Below are 22348 nucleotides of genomic sequence, written 5' to 3' on the forward strand. Positions count from 1 at the left end.
TTAGAGTCTGGATTAACCTGGTCCTTGGTGTGACTTAATGTGTTCATGCAGGGATGTGAGCCGAACTGATACTTTCACATTGCAGCTGATCTGTAGTTCATTATAGTGTCGGTACTACCATCTAGTGGACAAATAGTAGAACTGCATGGAGCTGGTCTCAGCCTCTGATTTGACTGGTTTTCACTTCAGGTTTGGTCTAGTTGGAGTTATGAAGAAATGACTTCAGATTAAATGCATACAAACACCTGGACTGATGAAGGAGAATGAGCAACTTTTCGCTCACAGGTAAATATGTTCTGATTTCTGTTTCTGCGGCGGGAGCTAATCATCTTTGCCAGTTTGTGTAACATGCGTGCATGTACAGTGGGATGAATTCCAGTCCGACTGTCTAAGACTTCGTGTCTCACTCTGTTTCTTAACATTTATGAATTAAGACCAGCTTCAGCCGGAAGAATGACACCACGTCTGGTGTTACGAGTGTTTAATATGCATCATGGCTCCACTGATCCCTAATTGCTTCAAGATACATGCAGGGACATGCTGATCCTGCTTCGTAGTACAGACCCCAGGTTTGATTGATTATAGAAATACAAACGTCACCTGGATGACAAATAGAGGTCACGTGACTGCAACTGCAGTTCTGTGAGTTATTAGTGATTACATTTATTGCTTTACCCTCTGTGAGGTTCTGCCTCAATACCTGAGAAAAGACCTTTGTAGTCACGGCGGAGGTCATGGCCTCCTTGTACCCTCCTCCTTTCAGACCCCAGCATCTCTGCTGGAGCCCCTTTGAGATTCAGCATCAGTGACTGGGTCCACCTGGGTCTCTAGAGGACTTGTGAATTCTGAATAGTCCAGACCATTGTGGCTGGCAGCTCCAGGACATTCAGTCTTACCCTAAAACACACAGGGTCCAGGTCCCTGGTACCAGGAAGATCTACTGTGTTCTTTGCCATTTATTCTCTGACTTCATCTTTTCTTCACAGAGTTGATCAGCAGAACTCAGAATATATATATATATATATATATATATATATGTGTGTGTGTGTGTGTGGCCTCTCTCTCTCTCTCTCTCTTTCTCTCTCTCTCTCTCTCTATATATATGTGTGTGTGTCTGTGTATATATGAATATGTATATATGTACATATATAAATATAGATATGCAGTAAGATCCGGCACCTCTGAATTTTGGCCTCCCTGTGTTCCGGTACTTATTTGGGCAGATCCGGTACCTCGGTAATTATTTGGGCAGATCCGGTACCTCTTGTATTAAAAGAAAATATGAAAACGTTTTAAAAATGTTTAAAATACAACAATAATGTGCATAGATAAATTTACAGACCAAATCCTTAGAATTTCATGTTGTTTATTAAGATTCAAGAAAAGAATCTGTTGACGCGCCGATGCCAACAAACCACGCCCCCGACACAAACAAATAACCTTTCGAAATTCGCCGCCTCTGAGGAGCAAGCAGAGAGGAAATAAACAGTTACTATTTCAACGCCAACATGTCAAAAAGACAGTTTAATTTGCTGTTTTTTCAAAAAGAAGGAAGAGTCGCATGACGCTTAAAACGAGTCAGAAAAGCCTCCACAAGCGGCGACGAGGGCAGCTGCAGCGGTCATGTTGACGATCAAAATCGGCTGCAGCAGGAGGCTAGCGCCGCCACAGCTAGCCAGGCTCACCTCCAGCTAGCCAGGTTCACCTCCAGCTCGCCAGGTTCACCTCCAGCTCGCCAGGTTCACCTCCAGCTGGCCTGGTTCACCTCCAGCTGGCCAGGTTCACCTCCAGCTGGCCTGGTTCGCCTCCAGCTAGCCAAGCCGGGTCTAACGTGATGTGGGGTGTCTTGGACAACTAAATGGTGAGCAGACCGTCTAATAATAGGCCGCCGTGCCAATCTTTAAATACCGTAATAGTAATAATGGAAGATTTGTGTGATTTATTGTGAGCTCTTTTTTGCTGAGTGTAGACTCTTAAGTCCCACCTGTGGTGACGTGGGCACTCACCTGTGCTGCGCAGAGGAGGCTAAATAACTGTGAATTATCGTCATAACATTGATACTATGGATATTATTTGAAATGGAGGCTTGTAAGTCCCACATCATGGCAAGTGGGCATTTGGATGTTTTTTTCTGTATACCTTCCGGGACCTGAGCCCCTCTCTCACCCCTGAGCCATCATATGTACTTAGCGTTCTGGCACCTTCTGATTTACAAATGAAGCAATGGTTTTACATGTTGTTTTTCTGTGCCTTCCGGGACTTGAGTCCATCACGTCACCGCTGGGGTGTCATACAGTATGTACTTGGCGTTCGGGTACCTTATGATTTACAAATTAAGCACTGTAGTTATATATCTATATAGATATATTTATGTATACAGATGTGTATATATGTATGCATATATTTTTTCTATAATATATTATATTTATAATATCTATCTATTATAGCTTTTTTTCTTCGATTGATATTATATATATATATGAATCAGCCTTAAACAATAAATCCAGTGGCAGGTCTGGATAAGTTTGTAGTTCTTCTACCCCCTTTTGAACATGAGAAACATTATTTCCTTTTGTATTGTTTTGTTGTGTACTTGTTTTCTCAATTTTACTGTACAAGTTTCAAATAAAGAATATAAATAAATAAATATATATATATATATATATATGTTGTGTATATACTGCACAAAGACACATTTATAACAACTTAATTACCCTTTTTGATCTTTGCACGTTGTCATTGGATAAACTACAACCACCAACAGAACACACAGTAAATGCCTCAGCTGGAGGAGGACAGCTTCTTCACAGATGACAGCTGTAGGAGGCTTCAGTCCTCAATGATGCCTGGTGTGTATCTGCTCAAGGCACATGAAGGAGACGCTCTTCTGGTTGCTGCTGCTGTGGATCACTTCAGGTATCTAATACATATATATGAATAATATGTTTGTGTGCATCAATCATAACCTGTAAATATGCCTCTATGTTTCAGCTTTCAACATGTTGCACTGGGCGGCACGGTGGTGCAGAGGTCAGCACTGTGGCCTCACAGCAAGAAGCTTCTGGGTTCAAGTCCCGGTGCGGGCACGGGATCTTTCTGTGTGAGTCTCCATGTTCTCCCTGTGCCTATGTGGGTTCTCTCTGGTACTCCAGCTTCCTCCACAGTCCAAAGACATCAAGAGGGGATGAGGCTGATTGATACTCTAAATTGACCGTAGGTGTGGCTGTGAGAGCCAATGGTTGTCTGTCTGTATGTGTTGGCCCTGTGATGGACTGGTGACCCGTCCAGGGTGAACCCCGCCTCTCACCTGAAACCCTTTGGGATAGGCTCCACCCCCCGCCCCCCACCCCCCATGACCCTTAACAGGATAAGCAGAAGCAAATGGATGGATGTTGTACTCTCAGACAAACTGTGAAAATTACACTGCTGCTATAAGATGATCAGAGATGTTACCACAGCAACCACATAATGATGCAGTTGAAAATGTTGTAACTGTAGATTTATGGATTCACATTCCTGTCGGTCACTTAATGTCATTTCTTAAACTAAAAAGTGGGATTCATGTGATGAACATGATTGACAGGACAATGAGTGATTAAACATTCACATTTTATCCATCTGTTTGTTTCACATTTCTTACTAACAGCTTTTATTTCAAATTTTTGGAAACTGAAAACCAATGTCACTGAAAAAAATGGACATGAAGAGGAAATCTGAAGCCTGGTATTAAATAACACTTTGTAATATGAAAAATAGCCAAATAAAATATTGTGTTATTTTAATTCCACTGTTTTATTTTTCAACAGAAGCTTTGTCAATGCCAATACTTGTTTCAGTGTCAATGCAGTTTTTTTTATACAATGCTAAATATTATTTTCAATGCCAAAATTTAATGGTAGAGTTCTGGCTCTGTAAAGTCTCCCTGACCAAACCAACGTACGAGAGAAAAGATTGGAGGGAGGAAGTGTTCCATTTGTCGGTGAAAGACAAAAGGAACTTGGCAAATCAGCTGCTGGTGTGTCTGAACCAATGAGACCAGACAGAGAGAATACAGCTGGTTCTCAAACGGTTAATCTGGAATATCCTGCGTGTAACTGATTACTATGGCCTGGGAGGTTTGTTTCTGAGGAAATTGTCACTAAAGCAGCGCAGGTGTACGACACCCTTTTAGCCTCCCACTGCTAACTAAACAATAAAACCCCCACTTACTTTTAGTGAAGACGATCAACTCCTGAGTGCTTCATGTTCCATTATTTTGTAAAGTTGACTGTTTTCTCTTAACTGCAGGCTGAGAGGATGTAAGATCAGAGAGGAAGGCTTTACTTCTCTGGCTGCAGCTCTGAGCTCCAACCCCTCCCATCTGAGAGAGCTGGACCTGAGATACAATCATCCAGGAGGTTCAGGAGTGGACACGCTGTGTGCTGGACTGAAGGATCCCCACTGGAGGCTGGATGCTCTCAGGTATGTGGGTACAATCAGAGCTTCAGCACAATGCTGTAGATTGTCGAGACAACTTCCTCACAACTGTTGTGGTAATATTTCCATGCTCTCCCCTGTTCGATCATGCTTCAGACCGACTTTTCCTGGCTCTTGGCAATAATATTGACAATATCACAAAGTACTGATTATTTTTCTTGTGTGTGTGTTTTTTTTTTTTTAATTAATCTCACAATTAATTAAAATTGAACAGGCCAGCATAAATGTAATCATCTGCCCTCGAGTCAAACAAAGATCTCTTATTTCTCTCGTTCATCAGCAGCTCAGATTCAGTCACAAATATTACAACAAAATCATTTCAACCATCATATCCGAAGTGCACTGCAACATTCGTAAATACAAACTCCCTGAATCTTAAAATCTAATAAATCTTTAAAAAAAAAGGACGTTGAGTGCGTCTGACAGGTACTTATGATTTATTTTAATCTTTTTAATCATAGAAACCACAAATGAAACAGCACAACTTCACTTCATTTGCACTTCCGCAGCACTTCTCACATTTTACATGACATGTTTCCGCACTAAATACAAACATTGAACCTTCCAAACACAAAAGCAAGTTGACGTGTCATTATATTAAACATCAACAGTTGCACCAACACAATGAGCACACATTATTTTGTTCCAAATCTGATACTGACCAGCCGTTGAGGACTGGATCAAGCAGCTGACAGTGTTTCACTCATCACTCGAAGGCTTTACCTCCCTCCGCTTATCAAGGCTGCCAAGTGTAGAAGAACAAGTGTAGGTAGAGCCTCTTGGGACCAGTCTATTTCCTGGACATTTATACAAACCAGCATAACTGTAAACCCTCAGGCAGGGGCAGAAGACAATACCACCGTATGCAAACAAAGCGAACTTTAGATTTAACACACTTGTTTATCAGGAGAATGATGCACTCAGACAGCAGGGCAATGAGGAAAACAAGCGAGGACACCTATCAGACTGGTTAGCGTTCCAGTACAGTGAGGGCGGAACCATGTGGAGAAAGGAGTGGCCAAGGTGAAATAGCAAAACCACTGTGAAAAACTCACCAAAGCAAAACTGATGGCATCACATGGCAGCGCCAGTCCAGCCATGATGCACAACTACACACTCTTTGAACGCCTGGCAGCATCGAGGATGCAGCTGCCGATGGATGGGACCCACCCAGAACGGATAACACAATGGCAGATAGTCGAGATCATTAAGGACCCCCAGAAAGGCATGACCCCATCAAACTACCAGCCAATAACCTGCTTCTGCAGAAAATGGAAACTCCTGTCAGGCATCATAGCAGCTAAAAGGAACAGGTGTATGGCTCAATGCGTGAGTGGGGCCCAGAGAGGAATTGGTAGCAATACCGGGGGGCAAGAACCAGCTACTGGTCAATAGATCAATCAACCAAGACTGCAAGAACAGGCAGACCAACCAGTGCACAGCCTGGATTGACTACAAGAAAGCCTACAACTCAGTGTAACACACAAGGATAATGGTGTGCTTGGAAATGTAATGTATGCATGTAACATGGACTGGAAACGAAGCCTTCATCAAGAACTCAATGGGGCTATGGAAGACAAATTTGGGGTCCCACTCAAAGCCAATTGTCCAAATTACCATCAAGTGCATAATCAGGGATAGCACACCAAACAGGACCCCTGGTGCAGGTTGTCTGGAGACACCCCTGAGACAGCTCAGTACAGAATGGCAGGGTGGAAGATGCAGGCAGGAGAAGCGCACATGGAGTGCCATAAAGTGGCCAGCACAGTGTGCACTGAGTATGGGCGGGAGTCCTAGACCCCTCTTAAGGTGGTGGAGGAAGATCCTGTTGAACTTCAAGGTCAAGACTGACAAAATGCTGATGGCTAACCAGCATCCTGTTGATGGACAAACAAAAGAAGACGGTAGAGGTGATAGATATGAGGATCCCAAGTGACAGCAGCGTCAAGCAGAAGAAACAAGAGGGGCAGGTAAATACCAAGGTTCATCCAAATCCAACAAGTTGTCCAAGTGAACCAACAAGATGGTTGGTCCCTGAACTCCAGTAGGACGCACAGGTGTTTTCTGACGCCTCCATCAGACCTCATGTGTCTTTAAACTGTCACACTACGGTGAGCATGTGCTTGTGTTTAAACACTAAACCTCCTGCTGTGTTTAATAAAAAAACACTTCTTTTTGAATTTATTTTCCCTCCAGGTTTATGGCACAAGAGATGCTAGAATGGGACTCAGGGTGTCGAGTTCATCTCCTGAAGGACGACGTGGGTGAACGTGTCCTTGCTGGACTCTCCCCGCCCATAAAAGGAGTGTTGAGATTCACCGGGTGACCTCTTAGCCCTTTTTTATACACTTTGGCAATGACATTGAAGTTCAATGGGCGATTGTGTTCACAACAACTTAGGGTCTAAAAGGTTGGCCTACCTGAATTATAGAGTCCCTGTGGCCTGTTCCACTCCTGGTCTGAAACCTTGCCCTAGAACCGTACCAAAGTGGTGAGCACACATAGAGGAGAGCTTCCGTTAACGATGGAGACTGTCTGGTTGGCCTCAGCAAGCCTGGGCTTCCTCTGCTGGAGTCAGTCATCAGAGTTTCAGAAGGCAGTGAGATAGTGAGGTGAATCTCCTCTCAACCAGCTTAGACAGACTCCGCAAGTCTCATCAAGACAAGGTCCCTCTGAGACTGGAGTTTGGACCATTTGGAGCTGGTCCAGTACCCCCTGTGATGGAGTCTCTAAACATACCTCTGTATCGACCCACACAGGTCAAGGGTCAAATGATTCCGTCTGTAGAACAGCTCCTCCTGCCTCCTATAACACAGATAGGAGGGTCACTAGTGCTCACACACACTCCTGTTCCCCTCAGCACCTCAAGGTCAGGTGACCTGTGTTATTTAAAATCATGTATTTCATGTAGAAAACTTGAAAAACAAACAAAAGACCCTATCTTGATGTTAACTGTGTTCGCCCCTCAAAGAGATCCTATGTTAGCATTCAGCCAATTGCAAGTTTAATGTTGTTATTTCTGTGATTACTTCTGTATGGGTGGATCTTTATTTATTTTAAGCTTGTCAGTTAATTACTAGATGTTCATGTCATGTGAAAATAAGAGTCAGCCTCAAGTTATGATTATTGTTTATCCTGTATCTCAGTGTTAGTTTCTGAGAATAAAACCTAAATTTACCTGCTGTCTCCTGGATGATTATGATGAAGAAGCTGTCAGCTACCCGCTGAGCTCCACCGTCTCTCCATCCTAGCGAGGGCAGAATAAGCAGGTCTCCTCGATGCGCATTGATGATGAAATAAATCCTTCTGTGTCAGACGCCTGATGAATCCTGAGTTCTGCCTTCACAAGCTCACATCCAGGAAGCTTCCACTACAAATTGGTGTCACAGACAGGATCTCACGTACAGCAGAGATTCAGTAAGTTTCAGTTTTAAAGTTATCCTTTGCTTTTGCCTGAACACGTCAAAGCTTGATGAGATTTTAGAGAAATGTGCTGGAATTCAGGCGGCACGGTGGTGCAGTGGTCAGCATTGTTGCCTCACAGCAAGAAGGTTCTGGGTTCGAGTCCCGGCTCGGGCACGGGATCTTTCAGTGTGGAGTCTCCATGTTCTCCCCCTGCCTGCGTGGGTTCTCTCTGGTACTCTGGCTTCTTCCCACAGTCCAAAGACATCAAGAGGGGACCAGGTTAATCCAGACTCTAAATTGACCGTAGGTGTGACTGTGAGTGTGAATGGTCAGCTGCTGATCTGAGCAGCTGATCCTCCTGCCTGACCTGAAATGGAGCACCAAACCAAGCAGGAGATGCTGATGAATCACCAGGACAGTTAAAGTGTCAGCCCCCCCCCACACACACACACAGGTATGACACCCTCCATCCCCGTCTCCTTATCGATTTTTGATATGAATAAAGAAAAACTACCTCCAAATATGTTCAGAGTTTTACACCAAAGTTGTGATTATCAACCGTGAGAGCAAAACTGACTCCATTCCATAAAAAAACAGTGTGTTGATGGATTAAAACGTATTGATGTGACCTCTTTTTTGAATCTTTTTCTTCCTGAGTTTACATTAAAAGTAAAAGTGAATTCAAAGGGAGATTTGTGTTCTGTGGAACTGTAAGCTTGATTTCTGACAAGATAATAGCTGTCATGAACTTGTAAAAATCCAACACCACATGAGGAAAATCTCCCATGGATTATATGACTTTATTTCAAATCCATGATTTCCACAAGGTGTAGGAAAGGTCATATTTTATATGCTGTCCAAAGCTGTTACACTTAGAGGTGTGACCGTGTACTAATACACACTTACGTACTCCTCATATTTTCATTTCCTTCCATCTCACATCTGTAGAAAGTTAACACTTGATTTCAGATTTTTTTTAAAGACCGACACCTCTGTATAGCTTTGTACAATAGGTGGCAGTTACAGTACGGCAACTGCAGTTTCTCCAAAGAGTCAGACGGTGGCGCCAGTCTCTAATATAATGAAAGCCTCAGTGGAAGCAGACGGCTTCATTCCCTCCATGACATCATAGTAACTCTCAATTCAATTCCGAAATTCCAAATCTTGAAGGGTTTTTTTTTTTTAGAGTGGGAGAAGCTGATGTCACAAATATGGCAAATTATTCTTGTCTTTGCAACTCCTTTGATGTTTATTCTGTTCAATATTCGGTGATTTGGATCTTCCCGAAGCATTTCTGATCCATTAAAACGTGAATCGATTGCGCTGTTGTGTTTATGTACAACACAAAGAGAGAGAGAGAGAGAGAGAGAGAGAGAGAGAGAGAGAGAGAGAGAGAGAGAGAGAGAGAGAGAGACCGTGTGTGTTGCTCTTTTAAATCCACCTGTTCACGCGCGGCTCCGCTCCCCGCGCGCTGATAGGTTCACCGGGAGGAGAGAGCAGCATTTATTAGCGCCTCGTGGATGAAGTGGTGAGGAGCCCGTCTCATAGCTCCATCACATCACCCAGTTGCTGCTGCTGCTGCTGCTGCTTCTTCTTCTGCTGAATGGATTCATCTCTCCTGGATTGTTAAGAGCGCAGCCTCCACCAATCAACCGGCAGTGAGAAACCCGTCGTCTGTCTCCATGAGCATCTCTGAGAGCCCGTGACGGATCGCTGATCATGCCAAGTGGACTGATTCTACACCAGCTTTGAATTCACAGTCACATCCCTGGGTGCTGGCTGGGCGCAGTTTGTTGATGTTTTATTTTCCTTTCATTTCATTTTGCAACAATTAGTTGCAAAGGTTGAGAGGGGTGAAGTCATGGTGCCTGAACCAGCTGCTCCTCTCCTGGCACCTTGAGAACTTTCTCCCTGGCTTCAGCTTCTTTTTCCTTCTTCACCATCTTAGATGTTTAGCAGCAGGATTGTTTGCTTCTCTGGGAAATTATCCACCGTTTTCCCCATTCAATTATGTTCACTTTTGCTGCCTTCTGCTACATGCTGTCTCTGGTCCTCTGTGTGTCCCTGATCTTCTTTGCAATATGGCATGTAAGTACTTCATCTCTTCTATATGAATATGTATGGGTTTTAGATTTGTCTAATTTTGTGTGAAAACTCCACCATGCAGGGTGTGCGTGCGTCTTTTGACCTGCACGTGCCCGTCGGAGCACATGTGTGCGGTATTCAGCGAGGGAGAACCAAACACTCACCTTTCTGTTGCTTTCACACTGTCAAACACTGCAAGATGATTTTGTGTCACATGTTTTCTTCAACGGCAGGTGCGCACTCGCATCTTGAGCTCTGTCGTTCCCCCCGTCTTTTTCCCTACTTTGTCATTATTTGGCTGCATTTATTATTTGGTGATACTTTTGTGACCCACTTTAAACCGAGGAGGCGTCTGCAACCCAGGATCAATTCAGCAACTACGCTTCCGATTTACCGGGGAATTTTTGTGCGATATTAGAGATCCTCTGTCACATCTTCCATCTTCCTGCCTCGTTGTGCGTTTAAGCTCAACTGCAACCTCCAATATAACTGATTGCATTACAGCATTTGAATAATCTAATTACCCCCCCATCAACCTATCCATCATAAAGGCCCTTATGTAAAGACAGATTTGGGTCATCTCTTCCAGCCCTTTGCATGGAAACAGCAACAGACCTGATGCACTTGGGATGACTGATCCTCCGGCAATTACAGCTAATAGTAGGTCTGTCAGTCTGTCAGACAGTGGCCCATGTGTCTGCTCACGGACCAGAAATAAAGCCATCGGATCTCTGAGTGTGCAGACACCATGAGGGTACAGTTAAAACGATATGGACGTGCCACAGAAAAATAACAACCGTCTGCATTTATTTGTAATTCACGGACAGAAACCGTAACACCTCCCTCAGCCGTGTCAGTGCAGGATCACAATAGAACACGTAATTCTATAGCTTCAGCAATATTCTCCATCACACCAGGCTTTGCTTTCTGCTTAAGACAGCAGAAACAGGCGAGATGCCTCCTCGGCTGACTCCCATTTGCACTGACACACAGACACGCAGCATAATAAGCCCAGTCTCCTCACTGTAAGGAAACATAATTAGGAGGAGGCTATGAGGTGGGAATACGGGGGACTGTGGAAGTATGCCGCCACAGAGCCAAAGCTGCACATTAACACTAGCCACCTGCCAAAAAAAAAAAAAGCTGAGGAATTTTGGCTGCGACTCTGTCACTTCCATCAGCTGTCTTGGCAGTTCGCCATCTCGTCATCCTTTTGAATTAGTGAAGTCTTCTGGTTTCAAAGAACGGCTGAAAACAGTGAACCCTGCTGCCACTGTAGATACTTGACAAAAAGGTTACTTCTGAATGCTGTGAGCAGCAGCGCATTGGTGAAAAGAGCAAGCGTGCTGAGTCCAAGTACTCAGGCTAATATCAAGCTATAAATAAAGCCAAGCAGTGGAAATGACAGAGGCCATGAAACTACAGAGAAAAACAATAGTAAAGTCAGCAATGAGCAGTGCTGGGCAAGTTACATTTAAAGCCTAATATATTAGATATAAATAGTCACTTTCATTTTAAAGTAACATGTATAATCTGTATGGAGTCGTAAGTTACTGATTGCACTGCTTTTGTATGACTATCACCACGCTAAAAGCACAAGTCCAGTCCAGTCTGTAAAAAATGGAAGCGTGTAATTCAGAGACTCCTTTATGATCATTATGTTACTAAAACCTGCAGAAGATGGCTTTTTATGACTTTTCAACTTGAAAGTACTTTCCAACCCATGAAGTGATAAAGAGAAGCAGGAAATTCCTTCTGTAAACACAGTTGGCCCTAAAATGTCCATCCATCAATCGAGGGGGGGTGGAGCCTATCCCAGCAGCCTTGGGGCGAGAGGCAGGGTTCACCCTGGACGGGTCACCAGTCCATCACAGGACCAACACATATAGACAGACAACCATTGGCTCTCACAGCCACGCCTACGGTCAATTTAGAGTCTGGATTAACCTGGTCCCCTCTTGATGTCTTTGGACTGTGGAGGAAGCTGGAGTACCGGAGAGAACCCAGCAGGAACAGGGAGAACATGGAGACTCACACAGAAAGATCCCGTGCTCGAGCCAGGACTCGAACCTGGAACCTTCTTGCTGTGAGGCGACAATCTTAAATGGATAATTAGTATAATATTGTATTTTATCTTTCTTTTTTCCATTGTGTATTTAAACAATTACATATGTTGTATTTGTTTTTATACAAGTTGTAGTAACATTTATGGTATCATTTAATTATTTCCGTTTGTGAAAACATCCAAACTCCTAACCAAACTTCATTACCCACCACTCATGTAATATACATGTACATACAAGATATGGTATGGCATGTCAACAATGATCGGAGTACTAAGACAACACAACAAATGGATAAAACTCATAAAAGACATCCAATATCATTATAGATTTATTGTGCAAAGACACCTAAAAGTCAGTGTAGTTCAAGGCTGGATTCTAGAGCTTCTGAGAGACAGATATTCACTCCTGACTGGACCGAAAGCAATGCAGTGGTCAGCTTCCAGGAGCTTTTTACTGTAAGTGAACCTTTCATTCCATTGCAAAATAAAGTTATAAGGAATAGCAGGAGGGCGGCACGGTGGTGCAGTGGTCAGCACTGTTGCCTCACAGCAAGAAGGTTCTGGGTTCGAGTCCAGGTCGGGCACGGGATCTTTCTTGGTGAGTCTGCATGTTCTCCCTGTTCCTGCGTGGGTTCTCTCTGGTACTCTGGCTTCCTCCACAGTCCAAAGACATCAAGAGGGGACCAGGTTAATCCAGACTCTAAATTGACTGTAGGTGTGACTGTGAGAGTGAATGGTTGTCTGTCTCTATGTGTTGGCCCTGTGATGGACTGGTGACCTGTCCAGGGTGAACCCCGCCTCTTGCTATGTGTTACTGCTCTGAATGAACTGTGAACTCCATATATATATATAACAAGACTGACTCTGACAAGAGTATAAAATACTCCACACACACACACATATATATATATATGTGTGTGTGGAGTATTTTATACTCTTGTCAGGTCCCAGGGACCCATATACTTCAAGAACCATTAATCTGAAATTCACAAAACAGGAACTAATATGTGGAAAGGAAGGTAAAGGAACTTCTGCCAGCAGGTGCAGCAGCGGCCCGTTTGCTCAGCACGACATTTACTTGGACAAAAAGCAATGAGGTGACATTAATAGTGAAACAAAGACAGCTACTTTACATGATATTGGACAGCTTCCTTGCACGTGTTAATTAACGTTCCCTTTGTTAACATGAAGCTAGAGATGACGTCTGACGACAGTAGGAGTCCATTGTCAAGAATTAATGGAGGACGTGGGGCCCTGATGGGGGTTGCCTGAGCCGGGTCCATTAATTCCTGACTATGGACATGTCAGAAGTCCTTACCTCACTTATATCATGGTTACATGCAAAAGACAAATACAAAGACATAATTTATATTTTCATGCAATTTGCCATCAATATCTAACGTCTCTCAGAGGCCATTACTCCGTCTTCATGGTGATACCTGAGAGTTTGACTTAATACCTGGAAAATTCATGACTATTAAGCAAAAACCCTGTTCACTACTTCAGTAAAGGGGAGTGTTACTGCGTGTGACTCGGCAGCAGGAGACGAATCCTGTCCCCTCAGCTCGTAGAGCCGTTTGGCTCAGCTACAAGCAGTGACTCTGGCGTTGCGCTAGCAAGAGTCAGAGTCATTTACATTGGCTTAGTGCTGGCAAAAAGTAAATAGAGGATGTTGACTGTGTGTTTAACTCTTTCCTTGCCAGTGTCGTTTTAAAGTTGCCAGTCACCATCAACTGTTTTGAACATTTTCACTCATTTTAAACACCCCCGGAATATTTTGTGCTGATTAATGAGAAACTGAACGTATCAAAAGAAAGAGCAAAGCCTCTTTAAGTGCGTCTGCTCTCTCTTTTTAAAAAAAAAAAAACACTTGAATGAAGGGTGGTTTTCAGAAAAAAAATTCAGAGCAAAAAAGGTATTTTTTTAAAAGAGCTGATTTTTCAAGCAAATGTTAATTTGATATATGAATTAATTCGTGTTGGGTTACTTTTCTCTCTCCATACTCACTTCTTCTGGTTTCTGAGGCTTTTCAACACGTTGTAGATGTGCAGTCTTCTTTCACAGGGTGCACTATAGCGCCCTCTACCACATGATGGCGAAAATCCAGTCGTTGGCGGGGAAAGAGTTAGCAGGATTATCGAGGTGACATGTCATAATCCTCAATTAATGTCTACATGTTCGTGAACAAATCATAGTCAGTGCGTACATCCGCTACAACTCAAGGTTGAAGGTGATGTGAGGCGATCCACGAGGAACCAGCTAGTCAGTAAATTCAGTGGGTCAGTGAACCTGTTCCAGTCTGTGTGTCACTGTCCTGATCCTGTGGTGCTCTTGATGACACACTGAAGGACGACACCTGTTGATAAGATACACAGAACAGTAGGTAGGTGTTTGTATATCCGGAATTAGAGCAAACACAGCTGCCCGTCAAATTCAAGTATTCACCCAAGCCGTGGATTCGTTAGTGTTGTTATTCTAAACCACCTTAAGTGAGACCAAGACCAGACCAAGTCCTAGGAGGGGTGAGACCAAGTACCAGGGAGTGTGAGATGTATGGTGAGACCCGGAGGCCGTGATCATCTCACGACCAAGACAGTGTCTGATTTTAGGATACGCTACAACACCCTCGGCACCCCTTCTTCTTCTCCTCCCCCTTCTTTCACGGCTGAATTATTTATTACGTATCCCACAATTATGGCTCTCACAGCTGCCTGCACTAGCAATGGATGTATCACAGTTAAAGCTTTATCTGTGTGTGTGTGTGTGTGTGTGTGTGTGTGTGTGTGTGTGTGTGTGTGTGTGTGTGTGTGTGTGTGCAAGTGACGGACGAAATACATCAGTAATGAGAAGAAGAATTTTGTGTTCCATTTTCTCTTTCAGTGAAGACCATCTTCTCTTTTGCTCGTCTGTTGTGATGCCCACTTCCATAAATACTGTGCGTCTGATGCGTAGCATGAACACGGCGACTGTCGATGCAGAATAGAAGCAGCTCTGTTGGTGCTGTAGCGTGGCAGAGCAGAGCCGGCGTAGCAGCCTAACATCCCGCTCCGCCCCGCTGACATGCATCACTGACAGACCCAGCATATTTCAGCCGTGAGGCTACAGGTCAACAGGAGATGAGGCTGATGAAGCCTCAGTGAGCCCTTCAGAGATGAGCCACGGTAACTACGCCATACCTGAAAACATCTGTAGTGCACTCAACTGGTGCAAAGGACTCGGTTCTACAGGAGAACAAAATGTGATCTTGAGCACTACAACTCTAACATTTATGTTACAAAGATGAGACGATAGCGCTGGTAGGCACTTCTTTCACTGCCAGTGTGTCAGCTAAGGCAATGTTGTCCCGATATACAAGCTTATATGTTGTTTCTTGACTTATTTGTTTGCTAATTGGGCTTTTAGTCGTGAGTTCACGCAGTCACAGCAGCAGGGTTTGATGAGCTCTCTTGCCCATGTGTAACCATCATGTGTTATCGCTAACTGGGGAGACAGACAAGGTAGAATAGCCTTTAAAAGAGAATGATACTTCTGTCAGTGTATGCATGTAGTATTTACATTTACTTCGATCATCGCGCATTATACACACATAAAAGTACACATAAAAAGGCAATACATAGGCATCATGCACTTCATATTATCTAATCTCAGCAGTTGTAATGAGAACAGTAATAGTTTGGTGAATGGTTTTCAGTTTGAGTTCATACGTTTAAAGACCAGTGATATCTCCCTGTTCTCTCGTGTAGACATTTAGAGGGGGACTCCTTGTTCTGATACATTTGTCTCAGGTGATGTGTGTTAGCAGGGGAGGACACGGTTTTCCACTTCAAGCACAACATAATCACATTCACTCAGTAACACGCACACAAGCACGCACACACACACACACACACACACACACACACACACACGCACACACACACACACACACACGTGATTCCCCAGTACAACCTCAGTACCACTGGAGCTCAAGGACACCTCCAGTGGTAACAAGAGAGGGGCAAGAACTGCATCATCACTTTGTCTGAGTCCACTCACAATTATCTTTACACGGACATGCAGCATAGCTTTGGTCTTGAGTGAGCGTTTACAGTCTCTGTCGTCTTTTCATAAATTCTAAAATGTCTTTATTCATATAGACAGAGACCACAATGCACTAAGCGATGAAAGTGATGCATTTATTTTCAAAGGTGACTCAAACAAACAATGTAAATGTAATAATTTGCATGTCAGATTATTCTCTGTCTGCGGGCTTAAATGACACTTTAGAGGTTCACTTCCAACGAGACGCAGCAATCGGCTCGATCGACCTGCTCGTCGCCTAGAATCCAACGTAGTAGCTGCCCATGGGAGCACTCATGGAGGCGATTAGAAAGCCATTTTAATTAACATACGAGGTGAACTGTGACCTCCCCTGAGCTCCATGGATCTGTGCTTCGATAGTCCAGCTCTGCTTGAGTGGTTCCCCTCCCATGTAACCCCGGTGTCTAATGTACTCCAAGTGTCATTAACTGTAGAACCCTGGCGCCGGGTAATTTTCACCCACACAATTCTTGTCATGTGATTCTTGACATTTACGTCCCCTGCCCTGTCCTTTGTCTCATTAAGTTTCTTATTGATGATTACCTGATTTTTCAATAATTTTGGAGCCATTTTATCGGGTCCCCCATGGTCCCTTTTTTCATTTTATGTGACACTGCATATTGGGAAATCAAAGAAGAGTTCTTCAATTTGTGTTATACCTGATCATATTTTGATGGAAACTATGTTTTATCAGGAATATTATATCAGGTAAAATGTACCTGACGTTAGTAATTTTAACGTTAGTGTTCTAGGGTTAAAGGTGGAAGTGTCCAAATGCTCCTGCGGGGCACCTCAGAGAGACGGGAAAGCCCCAAGGCGCAGTTGTGATGCAGAGAGTGTCCAGCCAATGGAGCAGGGAGGACTCAGTGGCATCATTTACCCTCCCTGTTAGGTTACCACTATAATGTGGCGGTCTGGGTATACATGGAGGGGTGGTGAAGTATGAAGGCATTTGTAGTTAGGAAGCTAGATTACCAGCAGGAGTTTAACAACTACGAGAGCTTCCAATCCATTCTCATCATGATCTTTTTTTAATTTCATTTTAAGTCAATACAAGTCATCCCTCACGCTCACAGTACAGCTGGTAAATCGTTTTATTGGATGAAAGAAACAAAATAAAATATGGTAATAACTTAAAAACATATAAATAACATCCATCCATTTTCTACCACTTATCCTGTTAAGGCTCGTGGGGGGTTGGAGCCTATCCCAGTGGCTTTCGGGTGAGAGGTGGGGTTCACCCTGGACGGGTCACCAGTCCCTCACAGGGCCAACACATAGAAACAGACAACCATTCACACTCATAGTCACACCTACGGTCAATTTAGAGAATCAATCAGCCTCATCCCCTCTTGATGTCTTTGGACTGTGGGAGGAAGCTGGAGTACCAGAGAGAACCCACGCAGGAACAGGGAGAACATGCAGACTCCACACAGAAAGATCCCGTGCTCAAGCCGGGACTCGAACCCGAAACCTTCTCGTGTGAGGCGACAGTGCTGACCACTGCGCCACCGTGCCACCCCAAATAAATAACACTATTTTTGACACATTGGTTGACAGATAATGGATTAGTTACTGAGCCAGAATGGCTGTTTCCTCCCGTTTTGAGGCGAGGACAAAGACTACAGGCTATACTGTACACAGACAAGTCAGTGAGAAGACTGGTATCAATTTTAAGACTTGTGCTTGACTTGTAAGACTTGGATAAGTTACACAAAAGTCAAGATGCATTTCACATAAGGGAATTGATGTATTTTTTTGCAACAAAGACTGCTTTTTGTGGCAAACCCCCTCACATTACTGATTTCCTGTTGTTGTTGTTGTTGTTGCTGTATAAAGTAAAGTCAGAGCTTAGCCTGAGAAGATTTACACAGGGAATAGATTCTTTTCAATTTGGTACAAACTGTGCTGGTTTAAAGATGTGTCCTTCTGCCCCGGATCATGGGGCCGCATCAACAAGTCTGCTCCAGGACCCCTTCAGAGGTTTCTCCAGCCCCGGCACTGAGGGATGATTCATTTTATTTCACTTTGTCCTCTTTTTTTTCCCACCTGCCTCTCATTTATTCACTTAAACTACCTCAGAAAAAGCAAATGCTGGTTCAAATAACAGCGAGGTGACACTACACATAGGGATTTCACACACACTTCAGGATGGATTTGGAGGGGAACAGCTTTGCTAGCATCGCAGCTGGTGTTTCTTCCTTGCCGAACATGACTTTGCAACATGCTGAGTTTTGACAAGTACAGGGCATTCACAGATTTAAAAGAGGTGTCATGTGAATCATTCACACTGAACAACCATCACACTCTCTCATCTGTTACTGTGGTCTGATGAGGGAGCAAAACAAGATGCAATTTATGTGCAGGAATAAGAGAGGGGCTAAAAGCTGGGGCCACTGAGTTTAAGGGAAAGTGTTTTCCTTGAACACGTGGAGTGCTTGATTTATCTCCAGAGGCAGATGTGAAAGTGTTGAGGAGATATTGAAACTAAGAGCAATATTTAAGGTGGTGTGTAATCGTTCCCAGGGTTACTCTTTCACTGCCAAAGCCTGTTCCTGTGATCTCAAACACCTCTGACACCTACTTGATGGCTCTGGCGGGGATGGAGGGGTAACAACCCTAGAAAAAAGAGGACACGGGAAGATAGATGAAAGTGGTTGGAGGCAGAGAGAAATAAGGGGAGCTGCAGGAACCATGGCAAGATGGCGAGGCAAATAAGAAAGGGCCATGAAGTCTCCTGATTTCAGTCAGTGGGCGATCGAACCAGGGCTGATTTGACTGCTGGACGGATGGCTGGGGCAGAATACAAAATGATGATCACACAGAAAAAGGAGGGAAACAGGAAATGCAAAGCTGTTAGCAAGCAGCGATGCAGATAGGGAGAGATCAAAGGATGGCAGCGATGATGAATAATGAAATTACATTTCTGTGTGAGGTTCTTGGGAGAGAGAGAAGTCCTGAGATGGAGAAGTGTGACAGCCAGAGATGAAAAAAAAAAAAAACACACACCATAAGACATAAAAAAATGATCAAGAACAAATTCATTAAGTTGCAACAGAAGAACGGGAGAATCTCAGACACAGACTAAAAAGCTCTGTTCTAGGGAGGGCGCTGACAGTCTGTTCTGTCTCCATGTGGTTTATTTATGACTTAATAACACCGATTAAATAAAAATGAAGTACAATCAGCTTTCCGCTTAATGTTCTCGTTACATCTGGCTGTGTCCAACATCATTAACCCATTCACTACACACAACACATGATAAAGAAAGTATGATGTAGAGGATCATTTTGTGTTTTTTAGTTTGGACACGACACAGAATATATCGCTTTGATTTGCATTTTCTCCCAGCTTTCTTAAGGACTGCAACTCTATTTGTCTGCTTTAATTAATCTGGTTTAACTGAGGCTTTTTATGTTTCTGATCCCGAACTATTCTTCTCTTAAAGAGATCCCTCCGTTTAATAAAGCAACTGCTGAAAGATTCAGCGCAGCCTAGTTTCAGAACTCTGAATCACTGCATGTTGTATATTGCACCCAGTTGCAAAAAAACAAACAAACAAACAAACAAAAAAACTCTCAGCCAATTAGAACTGTGGATTTTGGGGATTAGAACATAAAGATATCTTCCTGCAAAGCTAGCTAGCTGAGAAAGATAGCGTGGAAATCACAAAATAGGGGTTGATGTGTATCATCGTAAAGAATAATTTCTTCCATTTTGAGAGCTGAGGTTAATAATGCTACGAGTGAACTGCTTGCCTCCGTGTCAGTGAAAATGATGTCACTGGGCTGGATGCTGAGAACAAACAAGATGCTGGCTGACACGATCACAAGATCAGGTTGAATGAATGAGGGCAAATCAAATTCATAGCATTACAGGGTAAACAACAGTCCAACGGGGCAAGAAACACGGCAGTCTGACAGGAAGAAAGTGAGTCGCATGACCACTTGATGCAGCATTTCATGCTGGTGTCATGTCAGCAACGGGAAGGATCCTTTTATGAGGATGTGAATTCCCTGCTTCAACAACATAACACAGCTGGCAGCACAAAATGAACCTAACCGGCGATGTTTTCCAAACCTTAACAAAGCGTACAGAAACATAAGTAGTCCTTCAATGCATCGATACACAATAATTAGTGCTGCCGACCATAGACTTGAGCTGATCACCAGTCAGATCATTAATTGGCAATTAAAAGAATGAATAACAATTGATTTTTTTCCAAAGGTGATTGGATCGTGTAGGAGTATTTTGACGTGTGAATTAAATCCTTAATTGCAATTCGGTTCGTCGAGAGTGGCTCTTCACCATGACTCTGACTCAACTTCACCGTGACTCTGACTCAACTTCACCGTGACTCTGACTCAACTTCGCCAAGCTGGAGATTGAAACCTTCATGTCAGCTGATCCACTGAGCCAACTAGGTTCATTTGACAGCCTGGAAGGTGAAATGAAAGATCTCGGAACATGCGGGTTTTATTGAAATCACGGATGTATTGTTGATGTCATCAAACAAACACCCGCGAATGTTTGAATGTTGAATCACTTCGACTCAGGCCTACTGTGCTGCACTGTCAGGTCAAGCTGAGTTGAGAATGGAAATAAATAAGTAATTAAAAGTCTCTCTTTTGTCTGTGCAGCAAATAAAAACCCGAACAAAGAGAGAGGAAATAAGATTAAAGCAAGACTTTAGTCTTGACTTTAAATGTTAGTATTTGCTACACCACAGAGCTGCACAACCAGCGAAAAGCTATTAAAATATACAGAGTTCAAGTTGTTGATGTGACTTGAATAATGACTCAACCTATATAGACTACAGTTCCACCTGATTGATCAGTGCATGATTGATCACACGAAAAGCCAAACGCCTGCAGGTCAAGCTGTTCCAGATACACAAATGCAGTTCAAAACCACAGTACTGAGACATTTCCATACAAATATATTTTCCAAGCACAGAAAAATGTTCATACACAGGGGATCTGACTCACTGGTATAGAAGCACAATAGAGTCTCAGAAACCGGATTATATCAAATTCTTCTTTGAGGGCCTACAGTTGTAGTGTCTTTGGAGTAGAAGATATTTTTGCTTTCACACTGGAGTAGAGTTTGATGCACAATTCCAGCACAATGAATAGGAATCACGTCAGCGTCACAGAATGCCACATGTCAAACAGGATAATCTTCTCGCTGATTTAGGATCAGCATGGTGGAGAGTGTTTTTGTGATTCCAAATCGAAATTTTTCTTTGCTTTTTTCCTTTGTTTTCAAGCACTCTTGTTACTCAAAAAAAAAATCCCTTTTCCCAGATCTCAGAGATTAATTTTGCGAGCACAATTACATGTGGATCTTCAAATCTATCAAATAAGGTAGCCTGAAACTCAGCTTTCCACTTTTATAATTGCTTTTGCTATATTATCTATAATACAGCTTTGACCAAAGTACCTCTCTGGGCCCGAAAATGCTGCCATAACTATAAGAGAACAGCGTTAATGGTTGGTACAGTTACAGTATTTCTTTTTTACTGCTCTGAACCAATTCAGTGGTCTTTAACTCCTTCGTCATGATGTTGTGTCCTTTCATTTTGTAAAATTCTCTTTTCATTATTTGTCTTTTTTTCTTTTACCACTCATTTATTTTGCTGGCTCTCCTCTGCCGTTTTTCCACTTCGTCCACGTTTCTTTTTTGTTAACTTTACTGTTGTTGACTATTGATGTGTATTGATGTCACTGAGCTTCCAGCTTTTGCTTGGTCCATCAAAGCACTGAATGAACTTCTGTTATTAAAGGTTCTATATGATTAAAGTTATTATTATTATTATGAAAATTGTATGCAATCAAGGCCAAAATACTCTTATTAGACAGTATACTGTGGAATTACAAAAGACGGACATAGACTGTACTGTGGGGACAGGACTATTAATGAGGGGACCAAAAGAACAACCGAATCCTGTATGGTTTCACTTCATATTTAACATGTAGAATCACTGTAATTATCCACCGAAGCGCAGCTCTAGTGAGACGTCAAGGTGAAGAAATGCAAGGGTGCCGCAACTGATTGTAATCTGAGGGAAGTAAACAGTCAACAGGGCTTTCTGGCAGCAGGAACTGGAGGCTAATGGAGGTGGCAATCGGTATATGGCTGGACTGGCTCAGCATTGATCCACGAGTTCATTAACCCCCACTGGCTCCTCATCCATCATTCTGACTGAACCGTTTCTATTGTTTCAATACAGTGCAT

General features: G+C 43.1%; 2 protein-coding genes across 7 annotated transcripts in view; both read left to right on the forward strand.

Annotated features, from left to right (window-relative positions):
- Window positions 1-65: 65 nt before the first annotated feature.
- Window positions 66-7606, forward strand: LOC147242307 (uncharacterized). Of its 2 annotated transcripts, none has more exons than XM_086189901.1 (5): window positions 66-285; window positions 2765-2916; window positions 2992-3100; window positions 4288-4461; window positions 6673-7606. In XM_086189901.1, exons 2-5 carry the CDS (start codon window positions 2871-2873, stop codon window positions 6800-6802), a joined length of 459 nt encoding a protein of 152 aa, XP_086046027.1. In that variant the 5' UTR covers window positions 66-285; window positions 2765-2870; the 3' UTR covers window positions 6803-7606. The 2 variants fall into 2 exon arrangements, with proteins under 2 accessions (XP_086046027.1, XP_086046026.1); XM_086189900.1 differs by lacking the exon at window positions 66-285 and adding an exon at window positions 1132-1861.
- A 1759-nt stretch (window positions 7607-9365) lies between these two features.
- The window catches only part of cnih3 (cornichon family AMPA receptor auxiliary protein 3), a 97892-nt gene continuing 84909 nt past the window's right edge, over window positions 9366-22348 (forward strand). For all 5 annotated transcript variants that reach the window (XR_015110617.1, XM_086189679.1, XM_086189678.1 and 2 more), the window contains exon 1: window positions 9366-9969. Coding sequence is in view for 4 of the 5 variants with exons in the window: in XM_086189679.1 (XP_086045805.1) it covers window positions 9892-9969 (78 nt within the window). In the remaining variant the exon portion in view is untranslated. The remainder of the gene's footprint in view (window positions 9970-22348) is intronic.

Source organism: Aulostomus chinensis, chromosome 20 (genome assembly GCF_037954235.1).
Source record: "Aulostomus chinensis isolate RoL2024-O1b breed Wild chromosome 20, RoL_Achi_v1.0, whole genome shotgun sequence".
In the NCBI taxonomy this organism is placed as follows: Eukaryota; Metazoa; Chordata; class Actinopteri; order Syngnathiformes; family Aulostomidae; genus Aulostomus; species Aulostomus chinensis.

Coding starts and splice junctions, on each gene's coding strand:
- LOC147242307 (XM_086189901.1), top strand. CDS start 2,871: ATGAAGGAGACGCTCTTCTGGTTGCTGCTGCTGTGGATCACTTCAG. Junction 2,917..2,991: donor GCTGCTGTGGATCACTTCAG/GTATCTAATACA, acceptor TCTATGTTTCAG/CTTTCAACATGTTGCACTGG. Junction 4,462..6,672: donor TGGAGGCTGGATGCTCTCAG/GTATGTGGGTAC, acceptor TTTTCCCTCCAG/GTTTATGGCACAAGAGATGC.